This window comes from Tenebrio molitor, chromosome 8 (assembly GCF_963966145.1).
Source record: "Tenebrio molitor chromosome 8, icTenMoli1.1, whole genome shotgun sequence".
NCBI lineage: Eukaryota > Metazoa > Arthropoda > Insecta > Coleoptera > Tenebrionidae > Tenebrio > Tenebrio molitor.
Window position 1 is genome coordinate 5,180,296 of NC_091053.1, and position 22,266 is coordinate 5,202,561.

General features: G+C 40.2%; 2 protein-coding genes across 6 annotated transcripts in view; one reads left to right on the plus strand and one right to left on the minus strand.

Moving 5' to 3' along the window:
• LOC138136188 (serine-rich adhesin for platelets-like) overlaps window positions 1–13,834 on the plus strand; it is a 42,378-nt gene extending 28,544 nt beyond the window's left edge. For all 3 annotated transcript variants that reach the window (XM_069055245.1, XM_069055244.1, XM_069055243.1), the window contains exons 2-5: window positions 2,110–2,149; window positions 6,977–7,020; window positions 7,070–7,273; window positions 7,324–13,834. In XM_069055245.1, the coding sequence (XP_068911346.1) occupies window positions 2,122–2,149; window positions 6,977–7,020; window positions 7,070–7,273; window positions 7,324–13,578 (6,531 nt within the window). In that variant the 5' untranslated portion in view covers window positions 2,110–2,121 and the 3' untranslated portion in view covers window positions 13,579–13,834. The remainder of the gene's footprint in view (window positions 1–2,109; window positions 2,150–6,976; window positions 7,021–7,069; window positions 7,274–7,323) is intronic.
• Cad99C (cadherin-99C) overlaps window positions 1–22,266 on the minus strand; it is a 170,587-nt gene that overhangs the window by 21,518 nt on the left and 126,803 nt on the right. Inside the window, exons 7-19 of one of the 3 annotated variants that reach the window (XM_069055248.1) lie at window positions 20,654–20,872; window positions 19,663–19,812; window positions 19,344–19,562; window positions 18,449–18,643; window positions 17,795–18,400; window positions 17,521–17,661; window positions 16,659–16,943; window positions 16,435–16,608; window positions 15,927–16,385; window positions 15,626–15,875; window positions 14,340–15,578; window positions 14,171–14,291; window positions 13,864–14,124 (exon numbers count right to left, since the gene is read on the minus strand). In XM_069055248.1, coding sequence (XP_068911349.1) covers window positions 13,995–14,124; window positions 14,171–14,291; window positions 14,340–15,578; window positions 15,626–15,875; window positions 15,927–16,385; window positions 16,435–16,608; window positions 16,659–16,943; window positions 17,521–17,661; window positions 17,795–18,400; window positions 18,449–18,643; window positions 19,344–19,562; window positions 19,663–19,812; window positions 20,654–20,872 — 4,188 coding nt within the window. In that variant the 3' untranslated portion in view covers window positions 13,864–13,994. Of the gene's footprint in view, window positions 1–13,857; window positions 14,125–14,170; window positions 15,579–15,625; window positions 15,876–15,926; window positions 16,386–16,434; window positions 16,609–16,658; window positions 16,944–17,520; window positions 17,662–17,794; window positions 18,401–18,448; window positions 18,644–19,343; window positions 19,563–19,662; window positions 19,813–20,653; window positions 20,873–22,266 lie in introns of those variants that run through there. The other 2 variants (XM_069055246.1, XM_069055247.1) reach the window with 2 other exon arrangements.

Genomic DNA, 22,266 nt, shown 5'->3' on the forward strand with positions numbered 1-22,266 from the left:
ATTTTGAGCAAAAAAAAAATGTTTTTCCTACACGTTCATAATTCGCAATTAATTCAAAGAACACATTTATGAAATTCGCATCAAAAGAAAATTATTAATTTTTGAATTATTCCAATTTTAACATTAACAGCGAAAAATGACCAAGATTTGTAACCAGAGTGTCATAAATAAATACCTCATTGTTGGTAAACAACCGACAAACATCTGTTGACAACTTTTCTAGTAATTCTTAAGTATCTAAAGGGTACCATAAACAATCCACTTCAACGTCTTTTATGGCAGTGACAATTTAATAATGAATCAGCTAAATTTTGCACTTTAATATCAAATTCCATTTATTTCAAAAACCAGTGATGTTTTCATGATTTAGATGATACCAAAATTTTGCTAAATGAAAGGACTCTCAGTGAAAAATTAATCTAGCGGTTATTGAATTAAAATAAAATTTGAAATTTTTACAGAATATTCTACAGCGATACACAATCATTCCTGAATTTTTTGAAAATTTTAGATAGATTTGAAGTGGGTGTTTTTGATCGGGCGGTAAAACTTGAATCACCCTGTATATCTACCACGGATCAGTGTTAGTAACAAGATAGAAACATTTTACTGAAGAGATCTGTAACATCATTAACAATCACAATAAAAAAAGATAAAAAATCAATTATATTTCGCCTCGGATCTTAAAGACTCACTTCTACTCTTAAAGATATAATCTACTATTTTTTACTTTTCTCAGCACAGAACGTGTCTTTTCATTAATCTTTGGTATTTCTTTACGTTTGGGCCACAAGAACAACACTATTTATGATTTACTAAGTAACAGGAGCGTATATTCACTTAAGTAATATTAAATTTAAGACGGTTATTGTCTCTCGAAAATTTCTTGTGAAATTTTTTAGTCTTGCTAATAAAAGAGACATTATAATGCTTTGACAATTATCCTTTGTGCATTTCTTTACAAAAAGAATTAACGCGACATAAATATAAATGTCATAGCAGTGAGGTAATAAATATAAACTGTTGTGATAACAAGACATTAAACCGTTAAAGTAATAAACAATTTTTATTTATTAAATGTTTCTTAAATGTCTAACAAATTAAATCTTTATCGCTGAATCAGGGGATTCAAAATCTAAGAAATTCCTTTTTGAAAGGATTTCCTTTGCCATTCAACGTGGAAACGCTGCAAGCATTCAGGGCACTTTTCCAGATTCCGCATTATTATCGGAAATTGTTTATTAACTTATAATTCTTTATAGAAAGAATTAATCAAAATACAAAGGACTAAATATTTTCTAAATTATATAATCTCGGTGATAAAACTTTATTGCGATAATGTTTTTGATAAGATTTCAGTGCTTTTTCTTCCATAAAGAATATTGCTTGTAAATGCGCAAAATCAAACAATGTGGCTAAAAATCAAATAAGAATTTCACATTTCCAAAAAGAAAAATTCAAGTAATATTTGCAAATGTATTGTTGGTTGCATTTTCAATTCCGTCGGACTCATTGTCACTCGTGAAATACCCCTGATACAAATTCCTAATTACGTATTTTCTGATTTTTGTAAGATAGTGCAACGCCCTTTATAAAAGGTTTTTCTTTTGTTGCTTTTTGACATTCTACAAATCCTTGACAGACAAACAATGCAGCGCTGTTCATCCTTTAAAGGTTGATTTATTTATAGAAGCTAAAATAGTTTAAAGCTTAGAGAAATAAACATGAAATCAATTACCTAATCAAATAATTCTGCATTTTTGTTTTCATGCCATTTGCTAATTTTTTTTATCATTATTACTATTACTTTTTTGTCATCGACAACTGCCTGTTTTTTTTTGCCCCACCCTGTATATCCGTTTGTCCGCCGCATTTGTGAATTCCATTCCGTGCAACAATCCATTGTTTTCTGCATTAATCGGACTTTCGGATTGGGCAAGTGTTGGCGGGGCGTCCCTCTGGGAAGCGTTCGTTATTTCATATTTTCATATTTTGCATTTCAGTAACCCCAAAACGCAACAAGAAGCAGCACACGATGCTGATTATTGGCGATTTGTCGCAACATCCAATTAAGCGAGCGAATAACTAACTGAGTGGTTTCTGTTGCAGAGTGCATCCGCGATGGAGAGGTACCACATATTCAAATTAGGTAAGATTTCGTGATAATTTATTTGTGAAGAGCGGCCGACCTTAACCTAGAACGCTTTCTGCAAAAGTTCAACGAAAATTTATGGGATGTCGTCAGCAGAAAATTGGCAGTTTAGGTCGGTTCGTCACAGTTGACATCCAAAGGAATTAATTGGGAATCTTTTGTTGGAGATGATTGTTATTAAACGTCGTGCAGGTGACATTTAACGTCAAATCCTTGATTGTTGATTTATCGGACACACATTATAAGTCCATTAATGATTTTTTTTACAAGTGTTGAAATCGCCTGGCATTAATTTTGTCCAGGATGTCAGCGTTTATTAGATTCATTTTGACTGACATGCAATGTACAATTAATTGGTTCAATACAGGGGCGTGGGCTTAATTATTTAACAATTTCTTTGCATCAGTTACAAAATTTCGGCGGTGAGAGCATGGGAATTACTCCATAAAAATTAACATTTTAATTGTTTATAACTGGAGTGAAAGGGTCGAAGCGCATGTGGATTTGAACAGAAAAGGCTTTAGAATTGTTTCATTTACTAGTAGTGTATTTAATCACGAGAACGGAAGTTGGGCGTCTGAGCCGAAGGCGAGGACTCCAACCGTACGATGATGGATGCAAGTTGGAAGAAAACAAAAAATAAGACAATGGAAGAAAAATTGGTTATCTTATGAACTGTAAGAATGGAGAAGACAACGAACTAAAAAGCTGGAAAATAAGAAAAAAGCAGGAACTGAAAAGCTAGTAGATAAAATGAAAAGAAAGAAAGAAAAAATTACAATTAAAAAAAAAAGTAAGCTAACAGGCACAAACGAAGAGTACCACGATATGAAACAAAACTATTGGATTGACTGAACAATTGAATTTTCTTATAAATAGGACATTAAAAAGGAAAAGTACAAAAGTAACGAACATTGCCACAAAAAGTGCGAAAAATTGGATATCTCATAAACTGTAGGCCATAATAATAATAGAATAAAAGATAAAAGAAAAGAAGCCAGTACTAAAGAGGAAAAAATAAAAACGATAGAACGGTAGAGAAAGAAAACAAAAACAAATATTTTTAGAGTATCTAAAGATCAATAGAAAAAAAGTTGATGAAAAGATTGAGAGGTGTAACACAGACAAGAAAAAGAAAAATTGGATATCTTGTCATGCATCGATAACAGGTAATAATAAGTTAATAGAAAACAGAAGAGAAGAAAATAAACAAAGTAACGAAAAAATGGATATCTCACGATCTATGGTAATTACATAAGTGTATGTTGAACGAAAGAAAAATAAAAAAGGCAGTACTGAAAAGCAGAAGTAACGAAATTAAAACACAAGAAAAGAAAGCAAAAAGTAATATACAAGTGATTCACGAGTATGGATATGGACACGGTAAATATATAGGTTTACCTTTTAAATGTATTGTGGGTTGCATTTTCAATTCCGTCGGGTTCATTATTACTCATGAATCACCTTGTATAAAAATTACTGTGATCTTAAAATGAAACAAACAAATTTTAGTTTGATTAATTCCTATATTGTATATCAAACGTGCGTGTTCAGCCAATCAGAGCGCTTGCTTTCATCCAATCAAAAATGTTTACCGCAAATAAAACGTCCTGCTACTCTGTCATCTGTCAAAAGTGATTAAAATTGCATGCCAATCCTGTCAGATTCTCAAATTGTTTTTAATAATTGTGTTTTTAATAACTGTAGGTATTATAGAGAAATAATTAGCGTTAAAGTTTGTATTCTGGAATTAATCCAGCCAAAAACAACACGACCTAATTTTTTATATTTCATAAATTTCCCAATTTTCACTTAAATATTTTTGCTTTAGACAATTTTACTCGATATTTGGGCATTTTTATTCAAAAGCTAAACCCTCGAGCTAAAGCTGTCGGGCCTAAACAGAATAAAAATGCCCAAATTCAACTCGTAAAATTGTCAAAGCAAAAAGTTTTCGTGAAATTGTAAAATGTATCCGATAAAACAATGTCGTGTTATTTTACCTTGGATTAAACAATCAAAATTTCTTATAAGTATAGAATCTCAATGAAAGAATAGTGAAAGAAATAATGAATGTTGGCAAAATGGGTAAGAAAAATTGAATATCTCATAAAATGTAGGTGGTGATGATAATACCTTATACTCTAAAAGAGAAGAAGAAAAATGTGAAAATAGCTTTATAGCATTCTTCAAAAAAATTTGTAGTAAAAGTACAGATTGTGGCAAAGAAAAATTTGATATCTCATAAAAAGCTATAGATTTCATGATAAATACAAAACAAACCGGAAAGTAATGCCTAAGAATAACGTCGTATAAGAAGAATCTAACAAAGTATTGAATTCTTCCTTCTAATAATTTCTAACCATAGGGTTTTGTAGTACTGGAGAAAAGTAAAGAGCGCTCAAAAAACTGTGATCAAATGTCTAGCTAGTTATTTTGCTTCCGCGTGACATAGCTTCATCAGCTGTCAAACGAAATGTCAAATGTCATTTATTCAGCGACCAAGCAGTATTTGGAATAATTCTTTTTGCAGAAAAAAGTTACTACAGAAAGCAGCGATCGCTTCATCACAATTTCTTGAACGCTCGATACCTTACTTTCACACAAAATGGCTTCCAGATTTTTCATAATTTCTAAAACTGAAGAAAGAAGGAATTACTAAATGTAGAGAAACTTAATTTTTATTTATTATTCACGCGTTTTCCTTAATTTTTATAAAAAATAATTTTTATTTTTACGCTACTGAAATTAAATTTAGACAAGATTTTCATCTGGTCCTGAATTCTTGCCCGCAGTTACTGGGTGATCCATAAATTCTTACCAACCAAAAATTATCAAAATTCTAGTTTTTAAGTGCAGAAGATGAAGCATGAGATCACTGACATTTCCAGTATTATTAATTAAAATAAATCGATTAATTAATGACCATTCGATGCACATTTACTAAATTAACATAATAACTTCAATACCGGGCGCCTCCATAAATCTGGCATTAAACTGGGTCACCCCAAATCTCCACATTTTTCAATTTTCCTCACCAAACCTGAACGGAATTCGCCGCATCCTTGGCTCTATTAACTAACCGTTTCTGCCGGACCAGATTAGCATATTCTTCATTAGCAAGACCGTACATTATGTAAGAACAGGCCCCATTGTTCATCTTCATTGTAATTACTTTAATACTTCAGTTAACACTCCGATCAGAACAATCGGCCCTGGATGTTGCCCAATCGCAGAATTTCATCAAACCAGTTATGTGATCTGAACACATCCGCCGATTAACATTGGCACTGCTTCGGTGTTGCAAAAGATCTTCGCATCCTCGCCAAGGATCTCCCAAAATTATGACACCGCGAGCGGAAAATCGAATAATCTATAAATTAAATTGTGCAACGCTTCGTTATTATTTCATATTTACTTTTTTAATTGTTATTTGTACAATAAGGGGGCGGCACCAGAGCTAATATCACACGGTACATTGCCCATCACGTTTCCAACAATAACCGTTAAATGGGTCAACACCGACATAAATTACCATGGTCCCAGAATGATTTTGGTATGACTAACACCGGCCTCGTCATACAAACATTCAGATCAAGATCAAATCGAGATGCATCTTCGACATATTCAGTGCACGAGGCATTTCACCCAATTAACTTACTAGAAAGTGCACTTGAGAATTTTGTCCTCTGCGTGATCCATATTTCTGCTGGAATTTCCAAATACGGTGGGGTTTTCGTAATAGGACATGTTGCCCATCAGGTGGTTGATTTTTGGTTGTTAAGGTTAAGAGTCGGTGAGTACTGGTAAATTGTGTAAATGTTGCGTTCTTCAGTGATTTAGTGGGTCCCGAAACGGTGGGAACCGGTGATCAAGTGAAATGGTGGGGAATGAATTTTTAATGCACAGTTGATGTAACTCGCTTGATTAATGAAATGGTTTTGGTGGTTCTCGCATGAAAATTAAGTTGGCAAAACACTACAGCCCACATTTGTGACGAGACAAGAAGTATTATCTATAATAGTCATTCATAAATGTTTTTTAAATTCTGCAACGTCTTCTCTTGGCCTGCAACACGCTTAGATATCTGCAAAAAAATTTCTTTGACGTTATACAGGGTGTTTTTGCAATGCGTGCACAAATTTTAACCACGAGCTACTGGCTTCATGTAGAACTCGGAAAAAATATTTAAAAAATTCTGGCGTACATTTTATAAAACATGATATACAGGGTGTATTTTTAAAATGTGCCCAAATTTTACCTACGAGGTTGTAGGACAACGTAGAAAACTAAAAGCAATTTAAAAAAAATTTAGCTCAAAAAATAAATGTCATTTTATTTTTTGACATAGAATTTTTTAAATATTTTTTCCGAGTTCTACATGAAGCCAGTAGCTCGTGGTTAAAATTTGTGCACACATTTCAAAAACACCCTGTATACAGAGTGGTCATGATATAACCTGCCAAAAAAAATCCAGTAATAAGTGGCGATGGGTAGAACTCATAACAAGAGTTTGCGAAAATTCAGTGCCATTACCAAAGCACAAATTGATATGTAGTAGCAGGAAGTACTACATAAGTCCATAAAGCTGGCGCAAAACTTGCTGAGAACCACGTATTTTACGATCTGTGGTACCATCAAAGTATGAATATAATACACTAAATAACAGATGTAGTTTCTCAACAGGTGGTGTGCTTTACATTGTAAATATAGCATTACTCTTGCAACATCGCTGCCGAGCTCATTGTTTCAAAACACCATTCTGAATCTGAACCCATTAATAACCACAAACAAAAAGTACCTACCAATTTTTCTTTGTTGCAGGTCTAGCCATACTCTTTTACGCAGCGTACTGCATACGACCAATGGTAACTTACAGGTACCACTTAGTCCTCATTTTCATTGACACTCTTTCAGATGGTCAATGGCCTCAAAATTGACGACGCGGCGGACAACAACACCCAAACAAAAACAATCAAAGAAGAAGACTTAGTTTTCTATCAGGGAGTTCAAGGCAAACCTGGAGTTGACTTTCCTGTCCTGTCGCACATCCCTCGTACCACCTTCAGCTGTCGAAACGTCGACTCCGGGTACTACGCAGACCTGGAGACAGATTGTCAAGTACTGTTGGTGTGTTTGTGACAAACCCCGACTAACTGGTTTTGTTGCAGGTTTTCCACATTTGCGAGGAGAGTAAGAAAATTTCGTTTCTTTGCCCCAACGGTACCATTTTCCAACAGTCCGAACTGATCTGCGAGTGGTGGTTTAAAGTGAATTGTACCAATTCGCCGGATTTGTACGAGGAGAGTGCAGAACAGCTCCGGGAAGAAAATGCGAAGAGGAAATTGTCGAGGCGGGTGCAAAACCATGGCGCTGTTATGAGAACTGAAGAACACTCGTCGGTTTCTGCGGTACAGAACGGGAGAAACTTTGAAGGTGGAAATCGAGCTTCCAAGAGAGTTTTCACTGAAAATGGAAGACAAGAAAATAGATTTAATAATCATGCGCCCAACTATAGAGACAATTTAGAACAAGAGCAACAGAGTAATGATCTTTCAAGAGCTTCCAGTTCAGATTTCTTCCGAGATCGGGGTACTAATACACCGGTACCATTCCAGAAGGAGGATCTTGTTAGTGAAGAACCTCGAGGTGAGGTAAATCAACCGGTTGATACAGGTTTCCGGAAGCAGAATCAAAGAGGGAGGAAACCGGTACAGTTTCAACATCACCCTTCTGTTAATAATGAAGATCAAAATGAAGAGAAAGCGGGTACATTTGGGCAACAAAAAACCGAAGAACGAAGACCTGTGCAGTTCTCACAACGCTCAAAACAAGGAAAGTCCATTTCAGGTGGGGGCATTGATCAAGGAAATAGAAACAGGCAACAAAATCAGAATCAAGACTTTAGAAATAAACCTTCGAATTCTGGATTTCGGCAACAAAGTACTTCTGGTAACTTCAACAGTGGTAACAATCAGCAGTTTGGGTTTAATGGTCAGGAAGAAAAGCAAATTGTAACGAATTCGCAAAGTGGGGATCAAGAGAAAGAATCTACTTCTACTTCTAATGGTAATTTTGAAGGGCAGAAACCATTTGGTAGTCGCAGTAATGGATTCACTTCTGGAGGAAATAGAGGGAATGCTGCAAATACCGGGTTTAGACAACAAACTTCATTTGGACGCCAAAATCAGCAGACTTCAGCAGGTTTCCAAAAGAATGAGGAAAGTAAACCAGACGGTTTTCAACAGGAGACTGGGTTTGATAATAACAATCGTGGATTTGAGACAGAAAATGGTGAAGATAGATCGTCAAAGCAAACTTCTTTTGACCGTAGAAATAACGGATTCAATTCTAACAGGGGGAATAGAAAACCGATTGCAGTAAACAGAAATGGTTTCAAGCAACAGAATTCTTTTAATTCTCAGAGTGGTTTCAATTCAAATAACAATCAAAGGGGTAATGTTAATGATGGGCAAGTAACGAATAATAGAAATGGAGCAGAAAACCAACAGACTCCAACAAGTTTCCAGAAGAATGAAGCAAACAAACAAGACTCAAGTAATGGAAATAATGGTTTTCAACAGCAGGGTGGTTTTGGGACAGGAAATGGTGAAGACAGATCGCCAAAGAAAATTTCCTTTGACCATGAAAATCAAGGATTCGGTACTAACAGTGGGAACAGAAAACCAGTTTCAACAAATAGAAATGGTTTTCAGCAACAGAATTCTTTTGGAAGTCAGAGTGGTTTCAATTCAAATGATAATGTTAATGATGACCAAGTAGCAAACAATAGAAATGGAGGAGAAAACCAACGGACGCCAACAGGTTTCCAAAAGAACGAAGAAAATAAACAAGTCTCAAGTAATGTAAATAATGGTTTTCAACAACAGACTGCATTTGGTCATAGCAATCGTGGATTTGAGACAGAAAATGGTGAAGATAGATCGTCAAAACAGACTTCTTTTGGCAATAGAAATTCTAACAGTGGAAGCAAAAAACCGGTTTCAACAAACAGAAACGGTTTCCAACAACAGAATTCTTTTAGTACTCAGGGTGGCTTCGATCGTCAAAAAGATAATATTGATGATCAAATAACGAAAAACAGAAATGAAAATGGAAACCAACGGACTCCGATAGGTTTCCAAAAGCATGACGCAAATAAAGAAGCATCAAGTAATGCAAATAATGGTTTTCAACAGCAGAATGGATTTGATAACAGCAATCATGGATTTGAGACAGGAAATGGTGACGATAGATCGTCAAAGCAAATTTCTTTTGACCATAGAAATCACGGATTTAATTCTAACAGTGAAAACAGCGAACCAGTTTCAACAAACAGAAATGGCTTCCAGCAACAGAATTATTTTAGTACTCAGAGTGGTTTTAATCCGAGTGATTGTCAAAAGGATCATGATCATGGTGATGACCAAATAGCCCACAATAGGCATGGAGTAGAAAATCAACGGACTCCAACAGGATTCCAAAAGATTGAAGCAAGCAAACAAAGCTCCAGTAACGTAAATAATGGTTTTCAACAGCAGAGTGGATTTGGGACAGAGAATGGTGAAGATAGATCCCCAAAGAAAATTTCTTTCGATCATGGGTTCAATTCGAATAGCGGAAACAGAAAACCAGTTTCAACAAGCGGAAATAGCTTCCAGCAACAAAATTCTTTTAGTGTTGATTTCAGTGGAAATGATCAACAAAACCATGACCAAGCAGTGAACAACAGAAATGGTCAAGGAGGACCAGTTTCTGCTAGTTTCAATAATGATTTCCATTCTAGTAATACATTTAAGCAATTTGGTGACGACAAGACGGAAGACAAAACAGTTTCTAATAATTTTAATGGTCAACAACACAACACCAATAATCAAAATCTTGGTTTCAACAACAAAAATGACCTATCGTTTAGAGGGCATGAACCCCAAGGTACTAAGAGTCAATTTGATTTCTCCAATAATGGAAGAAATGGCAACGTACCTAGTACTACCCAAGTACCATCTATCACAACGAATACAAATTATTTTACATCACAACGAGAAGATAGTAAATTTACTTCAAACCATCAGAACCATGATTTTGGTGTTACCAGCGGAACACCAAGTACCGTAAGTCAAGAACCAATTCCGCTTAGTACCAATTCAAAGTTTGAAGATCTAAACAAGAGTAATTTTGGTACGCAGCGTCAACAGAAAATATCGATCGGTACCGGTTTTCCTAATAGAAACCAAGAAGCTGCCTTTAGTACAAATAACAATCACAACAAGAACGTGAACGCTAATGGCAAAGTTGGTACTGCTAAACAGAAAAGTACTGTTCCTTTAACAAGAAACGATATAGTAAACAGGCGATTGGAACCTAGCGACTCCGATGAAGCACAAATACCTCAGGAAACTGCATCATTTTACAAGAATTCCTTCAACAGGATAGAGCAAGACAAGAAATCTTCTTCGCCAAATCCACATCCCAACCATAGAGAGACATACAGCGAGTTGAAAGAACCCAAGCACTATTCGACCAAATCGTTTGGGGCAATTTCTTCTGTCACTCCGCAGTATTTGACCACACAACCGATCAACAACGGGCGTCCATTCGTTGGCAGTCAAGTCGGTACTACTTTCAGAGGATTCGGAAAGAATCAAGGAATTGTCACGACTACTGACAGTTATTTCACAACAAGCCAGCCTTTCAGTACTACAGACTTGTTTAACGTTGGCAAAACTGATCGTACTTTGCCTACAACGGACAGTCCAACCACAGTAACAAATGTAGTACCAAGTGAGCTTTTTAATACTAGAAATACTGATAAGACTTTCCAACCATTCGCTTTGTCAACTTTGTCAACGTTTAGACCACAACCAGTTCACGGGGTCACGGTACCATCGCAAGGTTCTTTCAATTTGGGAATAACTGCAACTCCAAAACCTAGAACCGAAAGTAGTACCGGAAGAGTGATAGATCACGCTACAGTTTACGGAAAATTCGTGAAAGGCTCTTCCACTACTCCTTCGTCCGGAAAATCATCGATTTTACTGTCGAAGTCGCTTTTCAGCGGAACCCAGAATGGCGTCACTCCAACTCCTTTCTCCCTACCACCAACCCAAAAAATATCACTTTCTAGTACAAGTTCTAAAGCTCCATCGTCGAGAAAAACGATTTCACTGTCCAAATCGCTCTTTGGTGCCACACCAACTCCTTTCTCTTTGTCGACGACACAACAAGTACCAATTTCTACTAGTAGTGATAAAACTTCAGCAGAAATTTTAAGCGTGTCTGACAGCTTCAATAGAGGTATTCCGCAGGTGCGCTTCTCCGGAAAAGTCCAAAGTAGTACCAACAGGATCCCAGGAGTTGAACTCCATTTTAATGGCAATGAGAAAACTTCACCGGTTGGCTATAACTCATTCAGTACCACAACTAAACCATTTACAAGTAGTACTACAGCGTTTTCTGCAAACAGTGGAAGTAGTAGTACTGCAATACCGTTGTCTTCAACAAGTTCAAATTCTTTCGGTACCACTTTTGGTGTTAGTAGTACATTCGCACCTAGTACCACTCCTACTAGTATTAACTCGATTGCGCATAGCTTCAGTCCTAAGTTTAATTCGATCAGTACCACTCCGAAGTCTTTTGGTACTAAAGTTTCTGGTTTCTTCATAACCAAGAACGCTGATAATCCAATGTCAACGCAGAAGAGTATCATTGGGGAGATAGTACGACCACGTCCTTTTGAACTACCTCCAGAACCTGATTTCAAAGGCAGAGCCGTATACAGTACTACTACCGAAAATTCAGTAACAACTCTAACACCAACGTATCCAACTTACAAGATATCTTCAGCTAGTCCCTTCATGGGACCATCAACTCCAGAACCGACCCAACCAACTCCCTTCACAACAGCTATCCCCACTCTACCATCTACTTTCGAAAATGTGGACAGCATGATCAATGCTTTAGCCGAGATGGCCACCCATAACAACTTCTCAAGCGACGGTCCAAGACCTGGACTTGTCATTCCTCCATCAGCTGGACCACAAACCCTCCACACACTTGCAGTGTACTTTGCAAATGCTTTGGATGGAATCGCATCGGATAAAGACGAAGAAGAGGAAGCCGAAGAAGAAGATGAAGATAATTTAACAAAAGTCGAGCTGGAGAAGAAGAGATTGACCGAGTTGTTGACCCAAATGACCATGAGTCGTTACAACGAGCTCTTCCATGATGACAAAGAAGAGAATGAAGAAACCACGACAGTTATTGCTTCGAGGAGCAAGGGCGAAGACGAGGAAGATCTTGAGGGGCAACACACAAAGGGTCTGACGCAAGAACCACCGAAAGTACGTCAGTTGGCGAAAGTTTTCACGCAAGCGCTGTCGTCGTACCTCGACGATCCTGCTACTTTCAGGAAAGTACTAGAAGAGGTACGACCTACAGAACCTCCTGGAGTGGATGATGATGATGACGAAGACACTACAGATTTCGGTGACGACGAGTTACTCAATTTCTCCGACGCCGACTCCAAATCTAGTTATCCTCCGTTTTTCTCAACACCTCCCTCAGCTAGACCCACTTGGGGGTACTTGGTCGCGTTCAACACCTCCCAAAATCTGGACGTGAAGAACTCGATTAATCCAGATTTGGAGAACTTGCAAGGCGCCGACACCCAATCTTTCGTCTCCCAATTCAACAAGCTCCAGAACCAGAACAAAGAACTCAAAGAGACAACAACTAGGAGTTCTTTGCAGTTGCCGGAAGACCACTGGACCACATCTCCTGGAGTGACTAAATTGTGGAAAAAGGCTTTCTCATTTGATCCGGCGTCGATCAACGACAATTTCGGTACCACCGAAGCCACCACCACCACAGCTGAAGACACAGAAGAACCAGAACCGACAGATGAGTTCCACCACGAGATCAAGTACGAAGTGCGAGCTTTGCCCCAACTGGAACTAAACTCGACCCAAGTCCACGGAATCCTGATCGACTTCATGAACACCACAAAGCTGGAAGACGGCAACCGCTTGCAGCGCATCCTCCGCAAGCTCAACACCACTGAAGACGAGTTCTTGGAGAAGATGAAAGAGATTGAGAACAACCCGCTGACGCGGAGACTCATTCTGCTGTTGATCAGCGAGTGCGGTACCAACGCCACTCAAGCGGTCTCCATTCACTCCCTATTGGGTTCCAAAGCGTCCAACAACCGCGAAATTTTGGAAACTTCCAGTTCTGATAGTGGGTTTGGATTGAGGCAACCTCCTGAAGCCAACAGTACCGGTGGGTACGGATTGAGGCAACCTCCTGAAGATGGCAGTATCAGTGGGTTGCGCATCGTCCACCCGAGTCTAGACGAGGAAAGTCAAGACGCCAGAGCTCTGCAACTGTTGAATTCTTTGTACACTATAGCTTCGAGGTTCGGAAAGTGATCCCGGAGAAGTTCAGCCAATCAATGCTCACCATTTCTGATTTTTTAGTTTTTGGTTGACTCTGAATAGTAAAATTATATAATAGGGTGTGTGTCTGGTGTGTTGCGTGCGTGCGTGAGCTGTTGTGACTATTTTATTTTATTTAATAATTTTTTATCACTATTTGTTAATTCCTATCAGTACCCATATTCCAATCGAGTGATTACAAATAAGTACTTGTATGTAAATTTTGTAAATAAATTGTTATTTTATAGCAGCAAGCTTTTCATTCAAACCCCATTCAATAAAAACATTTATTAAAATATAAAATCATTACAATGAAGTACAATTATTACAACCTACAACCTTGTAATTACACTTAAGTATAAATTAATTATTAGTTAAATTACAATTAGGTATGACTTTACAAGCGTTATCTACAGTTCCGTCGTCGTCTCGACTGGCGAGTGGTCGTACGAAAAACCTAAATGCGAATAGTCTTTCTTTTCTTTGAACATGACATTCTCATTGGTGGGGCTGGCATTCATCTCTTCATCATCCGACGACCTAGAACAGCAAGTTTTATCCCAATCGAAGCAGTACCTTTCAGTACCTGTTGTGGTACATGTGGTCCCTCCTCAACGAATGTTCCCCACTTTTCAAGATATGGCCGTCCCCGACACTGGACGCTCTCACCGTCGTCGCGGACTCGCTACTGACCGGACTTTGTTGCCCTAAAACACCAGTCAATCCAAACAACCCCAACGGTACCACCTCCTTACCATATTTCTTCAGATTGTTGTCTTTACTGATATAACTAACATTATCCAAGCTGAAGGCGTGGTTCTTGTTGCTGAAATCCAGATGGAGGTCGTTGTAGTCGTCTTGCTCGTCCACCGGTACGCACATCTGGAGTACCTGCGTCTCGTACTCTTTCAGATTGGGCTCGACGTAAACGGTGTCGTACCGGGTGGGACTCGCGGGTACTACGTATTGCCTCTGCATCTGGTCTTTGTACGACTTGTACTTGGACCAAGAGACGCAGATGTAGATGATTCCCACGATCCCCAAGACGAAGATGATGCAAGCGATGATGATCAAAGCGTAGGGGAAGACCTCGCCGTTGAAGGACGCGATCGACGCGGTCTTCACTTTGTGGAGGATTATCGGCTCGTGGATGTTGAAAGCTGTGTTCTGGATTTGTCCCGTGATGTCGAAAGTGATATTGTCCATTGCTGCTTTGTCGAAGATCGAGCGCTTCACTAGAGAACTGTTCCTGGAGAGGATTGTGTCGGTTTCCGGGTCGATCACGTAGAACCAGACGTCGGTTCCTGCAGGGTCGCTCTCGAGGGTACCATTTCCTCCGATGAACTCTCTCGTCGCCAGTTTCTCCACTCCCACGATCAAACCGGATTGCTCCTGGATTATCGTCGTTATCAAGGTGATTTTCTTCTGGACCACGTCGGGTTTGGCATCGCCTATCACTAGAATCAGTCTGTTGTCTGTCGTTATCAAATTGATAACGACAGGTGCTTCGATTTCGTTGTAGTCTTTCGTTGCGTTCGGATTGTCGCGAGTCTTCACAGTCAATCTAAATGGGAGATGAGAGTCGTCGAGATCTTCGAATGTCTTCTTAGTCTTGATGATCCCGGAACTCTGGTCCATCGCGAAGAAGTCGCTGTTGTCGCCGACCAGTGAGAACTTGAGCTTGCCAAACTTCCCACTGTCTTTGTCGTCGGCTTTGATTTGCGTCACCGCAGAAGAGAGAGGTGAGTTGGCAGTGATCGCCGCGTAGTACTTCTCACTGGTACTACCTGTCGGATAGATGAAATACGGAATGTTGTCGTTCACGTCGACGATATTGATGGTGACTTGAGTGATGGCGAACTCCTTATTGATGAACCCTTGAAGGGACATGATTTGTACTTCGATCTGGTACGACTCTTCGCTTTCGAAGTCGACGGTACCGTTGAGGTAGAGGGCGCAGTTGCGCTCTTCAGTCACATTCACAATGAATTTCCCTGCAACAAACCTGTCAGAAACCAAAACATTCTTGTGGACAACTCACTTTCGCTGTTTCCTGAGATGACCAGGCACTTCAAAGGAATGTTTCCTCCATGCGTCTTACTATTAACAATCGTCAGCGTCTTGATTTTGTAGCCGAAAGTCGCATTCTCCGGTACTTGGACGCTATACGACGTATCGGCGAATCGCAAACCAACTTCAGGAGCCACAGTTGCAACGTGTTGGATGTAGATGTCAAGAGTTATGACAGATGACAGTTGAGGTTCTCCCAGGTCGTACGCTCGGACGTCCACCTAAAACCAGAACTCAATTCTCTGCGGTACTGCTAGTTGTGGTGACAGTACTTGGTACTCCGTGTCGATTTCCTTTTTGAGATCGTTGGTCACTTTTAAGACACCTGCGTCAGGATCGATTTGGAAATATTTGGCCGCCTTTCCTCGCCCGATGATCTCGTAGCGCACTTTGTTCCCTGGAGCGGTACCATCCGAATCCGTCGCCACCAGAGTCGTGACCGGAGTACCAATCGCGACGTCATCCTCGAGAGTGATCGGGTGCGGGATGATCGTGAAAACGGGAGGAATGTCGTTGCGGTCCTCCACATTCACGATCACTTTCGTAGTACTACCTTCTTGGTTGGACATGTTCTCGAGAGTACCGATTGTCAAGATGTGTTGACTTTCTTTTTCGAAGTCCAGACCGCGGATGGTGTACACCGCGCCGCTGTTCTCGTCGATTCTGAAGAGATCCGTGGGGCCTTGGTGGATCACGTAGGTGATCTTCTTCACAGTATCTGGGTCTTCAGCCTGCAACATCCAAGTTATACAAATTTCCAAGAACTTGACCGTAGAGTACTTTAACGTCCGTGACGAAATAGTCTGGTACGTTCTCAGGTACTGTAGCTTCGTGGACAGATCTGCTGAAGACTGGTAGCTCGTCCTCCACGTCTTCCACCGCGATGGAGACCGTCGCCGTGGCAATCCGCGGATCCGGGGCACCATCTTTCGCGGTCACCACAAACTGGTAGTTCTGCAACAACCAGTCTAGTAGTACCGAGCTGTACCGCTCACGAGTGGTACCTTTTGGCTTTCGTAGTCTAGCGAACGGCTTGTTGTGATTTCCCCTGTTTCGTTGTCGATGTCGAATGGCAAACCAGAAGGTATTGAATAGGTGATGAGGGCGTTGATGCCTTCGTCGGCGTCATTGGCGCGGACAAAGCCCACTGAGGTCTTGTTCAGACCTTCTTTTACCGTGAAATTGTACGGATCGCCTACGAATTCCGGATTTTTGTCGTTGATGTCTGTCACTTTGATGTTTACAGTCGCCGTCGACGATAACTTGCCGGCATCCTCGGCTTTTATTATCTAGAAACGGTAAAAAACGTTGTTGGGACTGGTTTGCAAAACGAGGACAGTGCGCATTGTCGCTTTGAAAAAATCTGCTTGATGGAGAGGCGGAAAAGATAAATCCTGCAACAATGTCTCGCAGGTCGTACCGTAACGACGATTTACGTAAGCACGAACGGGTTCCAGCGAGGACTATTTGTTTGATGAATGTCTTGGAATCTACCGATTACGTAAATTACGAGTACTCCTGGTACTACCCACAGTTCAGGTCAAGTGTCGGTACCACCACCAGCATGTTTAGTACGTTTGGAACCGTTTGACATTGGATTTTTTTCATTTCGTGACGTCTCCCCACAAGAAATCAATTTCAATACAGATTTAGATTAATTTTTTGCAGGGTTTTGGTACAAAAGAGTACTCATTTTTTTCGTCAAGTCGTGGAAGTTTATCGAAATAACGGACGTCGCACAAGCGAAATCGACCTCTGGTTGGGCGATCAAGCGATGCGCTATTATTTAGCGAACCACCCAAGAATTCGCTCTTGCAAAATCGAAAAAAATTGCCGAATCACCTAGTCAAGCGAGAAAATACTTGCCAGTTTGTAGCGTGTAAGGTCCTCCCTGTCCAACTTTCTAATAACGGTGATAACACCTGACCTGGAACCTATTGCGAATTGTCTTAGATCGTTCCCGGAGACGATGGAGTAGGAAACTGGGTCGTTCTCCGGGTCCATAGCCTAGAACAACATCACTGGTGTCATTCTTATTGCTGGTGGTAAAGCGATAATAAATCTGGTACTGCTGCAGTACCGACAAGGAAATCTAGTACCAGCACCAAAATAAGTACCAAATATATTTTCCAACCCTTACCGTAATGGTGGCAACTGTGGAATTGATTGTGGCGCCCTCACTGACTTCAATATCGTATACCGACTGCTCAAAAATGGGACTCTGGGTGTTGGGTCCTGGGCTGATCGTCACCTCCACAATCGCCTGGCTGTACAACCCCCCTTTGTCAGTAGCCTGCACTGTCAAACTATACTGATCCCCCGCATTCAGCTTCCCCACAGTCTCCAACAGCCCAGTGATGGGGTTGATGGTAAACTTGTTGTTCCCATTATTGGAGACATGGTAGATCGAGTAGGTAACAATCGCGTTGTCCCCCTCGTCGTTGTCCGTCGCCTTGATGGCAGCAACTTTGCGGCGGACATCCCCCGCGGGAACCGCCACCGGCGCTATGATCGGCAACATGGGGGCGTTGTCGTTGACGTCGTTCAGATGCACCGTCACCGACATAGGGGCACTGGCGGCGGCGCCGCTCTTCTCGCGGGCCACCACCTGGAATTTGAATCTCCCGGGGTTGGGCGGGTCGCGGTCTAGATTGTTCTCGTTGACGAGGAGGTGGCCGTTCTTGTCGATGATGAAGAAGGGGGTGGTCAGTTCGAAGACGTAGCTGGGCTTGGGGTCGGTGGGACCCTGCGGGTACTGTTGTAAAACAAGGGATTGGTCAAGGGGGTGACTTACGAAGTCCTTGTCGGTTACGGTGATGACGAGGGGGTTGCCGTCAGAGTCGAGGACTTTTTCGCCGATTGGGGAGTTCTCGTTGGCGTAGCCTTCGGGGGATGAGACGGAGATCTCGGGGGGGTTGGCGTCGACGGGTTTTACTGTGATGAAGAGCTTGGCAGTGGTGGAGCGCTTCGCTTCTGATATTTCTTGAGCCTAAAAGACATTTAGATTCATGCGACACGCTAAAATCGTCGCGCGACACGCTAATATCGTCACGCGACACGCTAAAATCGTCACGCGACACGCTAAAATCGTCACGCGACACGCTAAAATCGTCACACTTAAACCTTGAAGTGAAAACTTCTTTAGGTGCACCACACGGACAGTGAGTAGTTTAACGCGACACGCTAAAATCGTCACGCGACACGCTAAAATCGTCACGCCCAAATTATCGTCAGGATTGGTCCTTGAAGTGAAAACTTCTTTAGGCGCACCATAAGGGCAGTGAGTAGTTTAACGCGACACGCTAAAATCGTCACGCGACACGCTAAAATCGTCGTCAGGCTCGGTCTTAAGCATACACTCTTTTTTTTAGATGCAAACCTGTTTCTCCTTCGATTTCCGGTTTGACCCATGCAGGAAATGAACACGTAGAGCAACCCCCGAATGCCCCTGCAGTGACCCAGTTTTCGTTCTAATCCGCCCCATTAACGACCATTGTAATTGGTGGAAATTACACGTAACGAGTGTGCCATATCGTGAATAAAAACGCGAATATTGACTGCTTAGCATAAATTAAAAAATGCAATTAAGATCTATCTGGCCGTTAAAAACATGCCCCAGCTATTCGATACGTTGCGTAGAGGACTTCACGCAACGTACCCCACGCAACGCTCCGATTTCCACCCCTTACCTTGATGATAATGTTGAACATTTTCGTGGTGGAGGTATCGACGGCTCTGATTTGACGCACTGCACCCGTTTCTGGGTCGATCTTGAAGTAGTCGGCGTAGGAGCTGGGGGTGCCGCTGACGAACGAGTAATGAATGGGGGAGTTTATGGTGTCCATGTCCACGGCCTGGATCTTTTCAGGAGATATGTTTAAAATTCCGTGCAGCACGCCGCTCGATACCTGCAACACATGAACCAACGATCACAGTTTTTAACAATCAACAAATAACCCCCCCAAAAAAAATTTGATTTTTTCTTGATGAAGTAAAAAAAAGTCATACCGAGGCTGAGTACTCCGGGTTGATGCAGGTGCCATCCAGCAGCATGCAGCCCTTGTAAATGAAGGAGGGGTTCTGGTCGTCGTCGTCCTTGATGTTGACCACCAGGGTGGTGGTGGAGGAGAGGCGCTGGTCCTCGTCGTGAGCCCGGTCCTGCAAAATAGGGTTTTCATCCGATCGGCAGTTAACGAAGCGCCAAGGCCGCTTATAAATATGAATTTTTTCCGAATCTGATTACGTCGAAATTATACATCAGGGGAGGAACAACCGTTCATTAAGTCTGAAAAAATTTTACCATTTAAATAAAAATCGGCTACTGGAATACCATTTGAACCGTAACTGTGATTTACGAGCTCGTAGGTTTGTAATTAGGCGGCGCCTTGGCGACGTTACGATCCCCAAGATTAGAACCAGTCAGTTTTTTGAAAAACTTTATCGCCCAGAAGGTGTCAGTGAGTCATGTCTTAACACTTAACACGCTCGCCGAGCTGCATCTCTGTGCAGGAGCTATCGCCTAATCTTGCATCAGGTGTGCAAACCTTTCATTACTGTTCACAAAAGGAAAAATCTCTTTGAGTTATCTCACCGTTAAGAGAAATTGACGGTTTATTTTTTTTGCGCGACCCAAGCACTGTTGGTCGTTGCAAAAACACCAGATAAAATTTATACTTTCATTATTATTACCATCATCATTATTACGAGTATTATCAATTTTATATATTAAACGTGTTGTTTGTTGTTTGTGCAACCCGTTCCATTCGTGTGTTTTATAATCCCATCCAATTTCCAAGTTAAGATGACTTAAGCCGTTTGTCGGTGCGCCAATCGGGTGCCTAACCCGACCGGCTTAAGCCTAGCCGCGACTTAATCCGCCTGTCTGCATCTTGACTCATAAACTGGTTCCGTCCAACGCAAAATCTCTAATTGAATTGAAAAAACCTATCACCGAGGAGAAACCCGCCGCTTCCGTCTCCGGCAAGACGGAGATACTGACCGTGGCCACCACGGTGACGTAATATCTCTGAGTCTTCTCGAAATCGAGGGTCCTGTTGACCGTAACTTGACCCTGATGGGGCAAGTTGATGGCGAAGTAGCCGTAACCGTCTTCGCTGTGGATTCTGTCGTCGTCTTGGTGCTCCGCGTTGTCGCCCTTCACGATGGAGTACTCGACGAGGCCGTTGACGCCGGCGTCCTTGTCTTTGGCTAAGATGTCCTGCAAGAAGGGGATTACAGCGATGTTTTCTGCGGCAGCTGTAAATGTGTTTCTTTTGGGATGATTAAATGAGGAACGAAGGGAAGCTGGGAAAAAAGAAAGAATGAAGAGGGGTTATCAAGATATGTAAAAGAATCCAATATAAAATCTAAAGAGTGAAAGAAATCAAACAACAAAAAAATTGAAAATTTGGAACGAAATTTATGTGAATAAAGTTAGAGAGAAAGGATAAAAACTTATGAAGAAAACAAGTAAAAAACAGGAACAAAGAAATAATGAAGAGAGGTTATCAAGAGATGCAAGGAAATCAAATTTAAAATCTAAAGAGTGAAAGAAATCAGATAACAAAAAATAGAAAATTTGGAACGAAATTTATGTGGATAAAGCTAAAGAGAAAGTATAAAAACTTGTGAAGAAAAAAAGCAAAAAGGGGGAAAAAGAAAGAATGAAGAGGTGTTATCAAGAGATGCAAGGAAAACAAATTAAAATCTAAAGAGTGAAAGAAATTAAATAACAAAAAAATAGAAAACTGGGAACGAAATTTATGTGGATAAAGCTAAAGAGAAAGTATAAAAATTTATAAAGAAAAGAAGTAAAAAACGGGAAAAAAGAAAGAATGAAGAGAGGTTATCAAGGGACGTAAGAAAATCAAATATGTATAAAATCTAAAGAGTGAAAGAAATCAGATAACAAAAAATAGAAAATTGGGTGGGAACGAAATTTATATGAATAAAGCTAAAGAGAAAGTATAAAAATTTGTGAAGAAAAGAAGTAAAAAACGGAAAAAAAGAAAGAATGAAAAGGGGTTATCAAGAGATGCAATAAAATCAAATATAAAATCTAAAGAGTGAAAGAAATCAGATACTTAACAGAAAAAAAAAATAAAAAAAAAATTGGGAACGAAATTTATGTAGATAAAGCTAAAGAGAAAGTAAAAAATCTTGCGAAGAAAAGAAGTAAAAAACGGGAAAAAAAGAAAGAATATAGAGAGGTTATCAAAAGATGCAAGAAAATCAAATATAAAATCTAAAGAGTGAAAGAAATCAGATAACAGAAACTAGAAAATTGGGAACGAAATTTATGTGGATAAAGCTAAAGAGAAAATATAAAAACTTGTGAAGAAAAGAAGTAAAAAACGGGAAAAAAGAAAGAATGAAGAGGGGTTATCAAGGGATGTAAGAAAATCAAATATAAAATCTAAAGAGTGAAAGAAATCAGAATACAAAAAATAGAAAATTGGGAATGAAATTTATGTGGATAAAGCTAAAGAGAAAATGTAAAAACTTGTGAAGAAAAGAAGTTAAAAAAAGGGAAAAAAGAAAGAATAAAGAGAGGTTATCAAGGGACCTAGGAAAATTAAATATGTATAAAATCTAAAGAGTGAAAGAAATCAG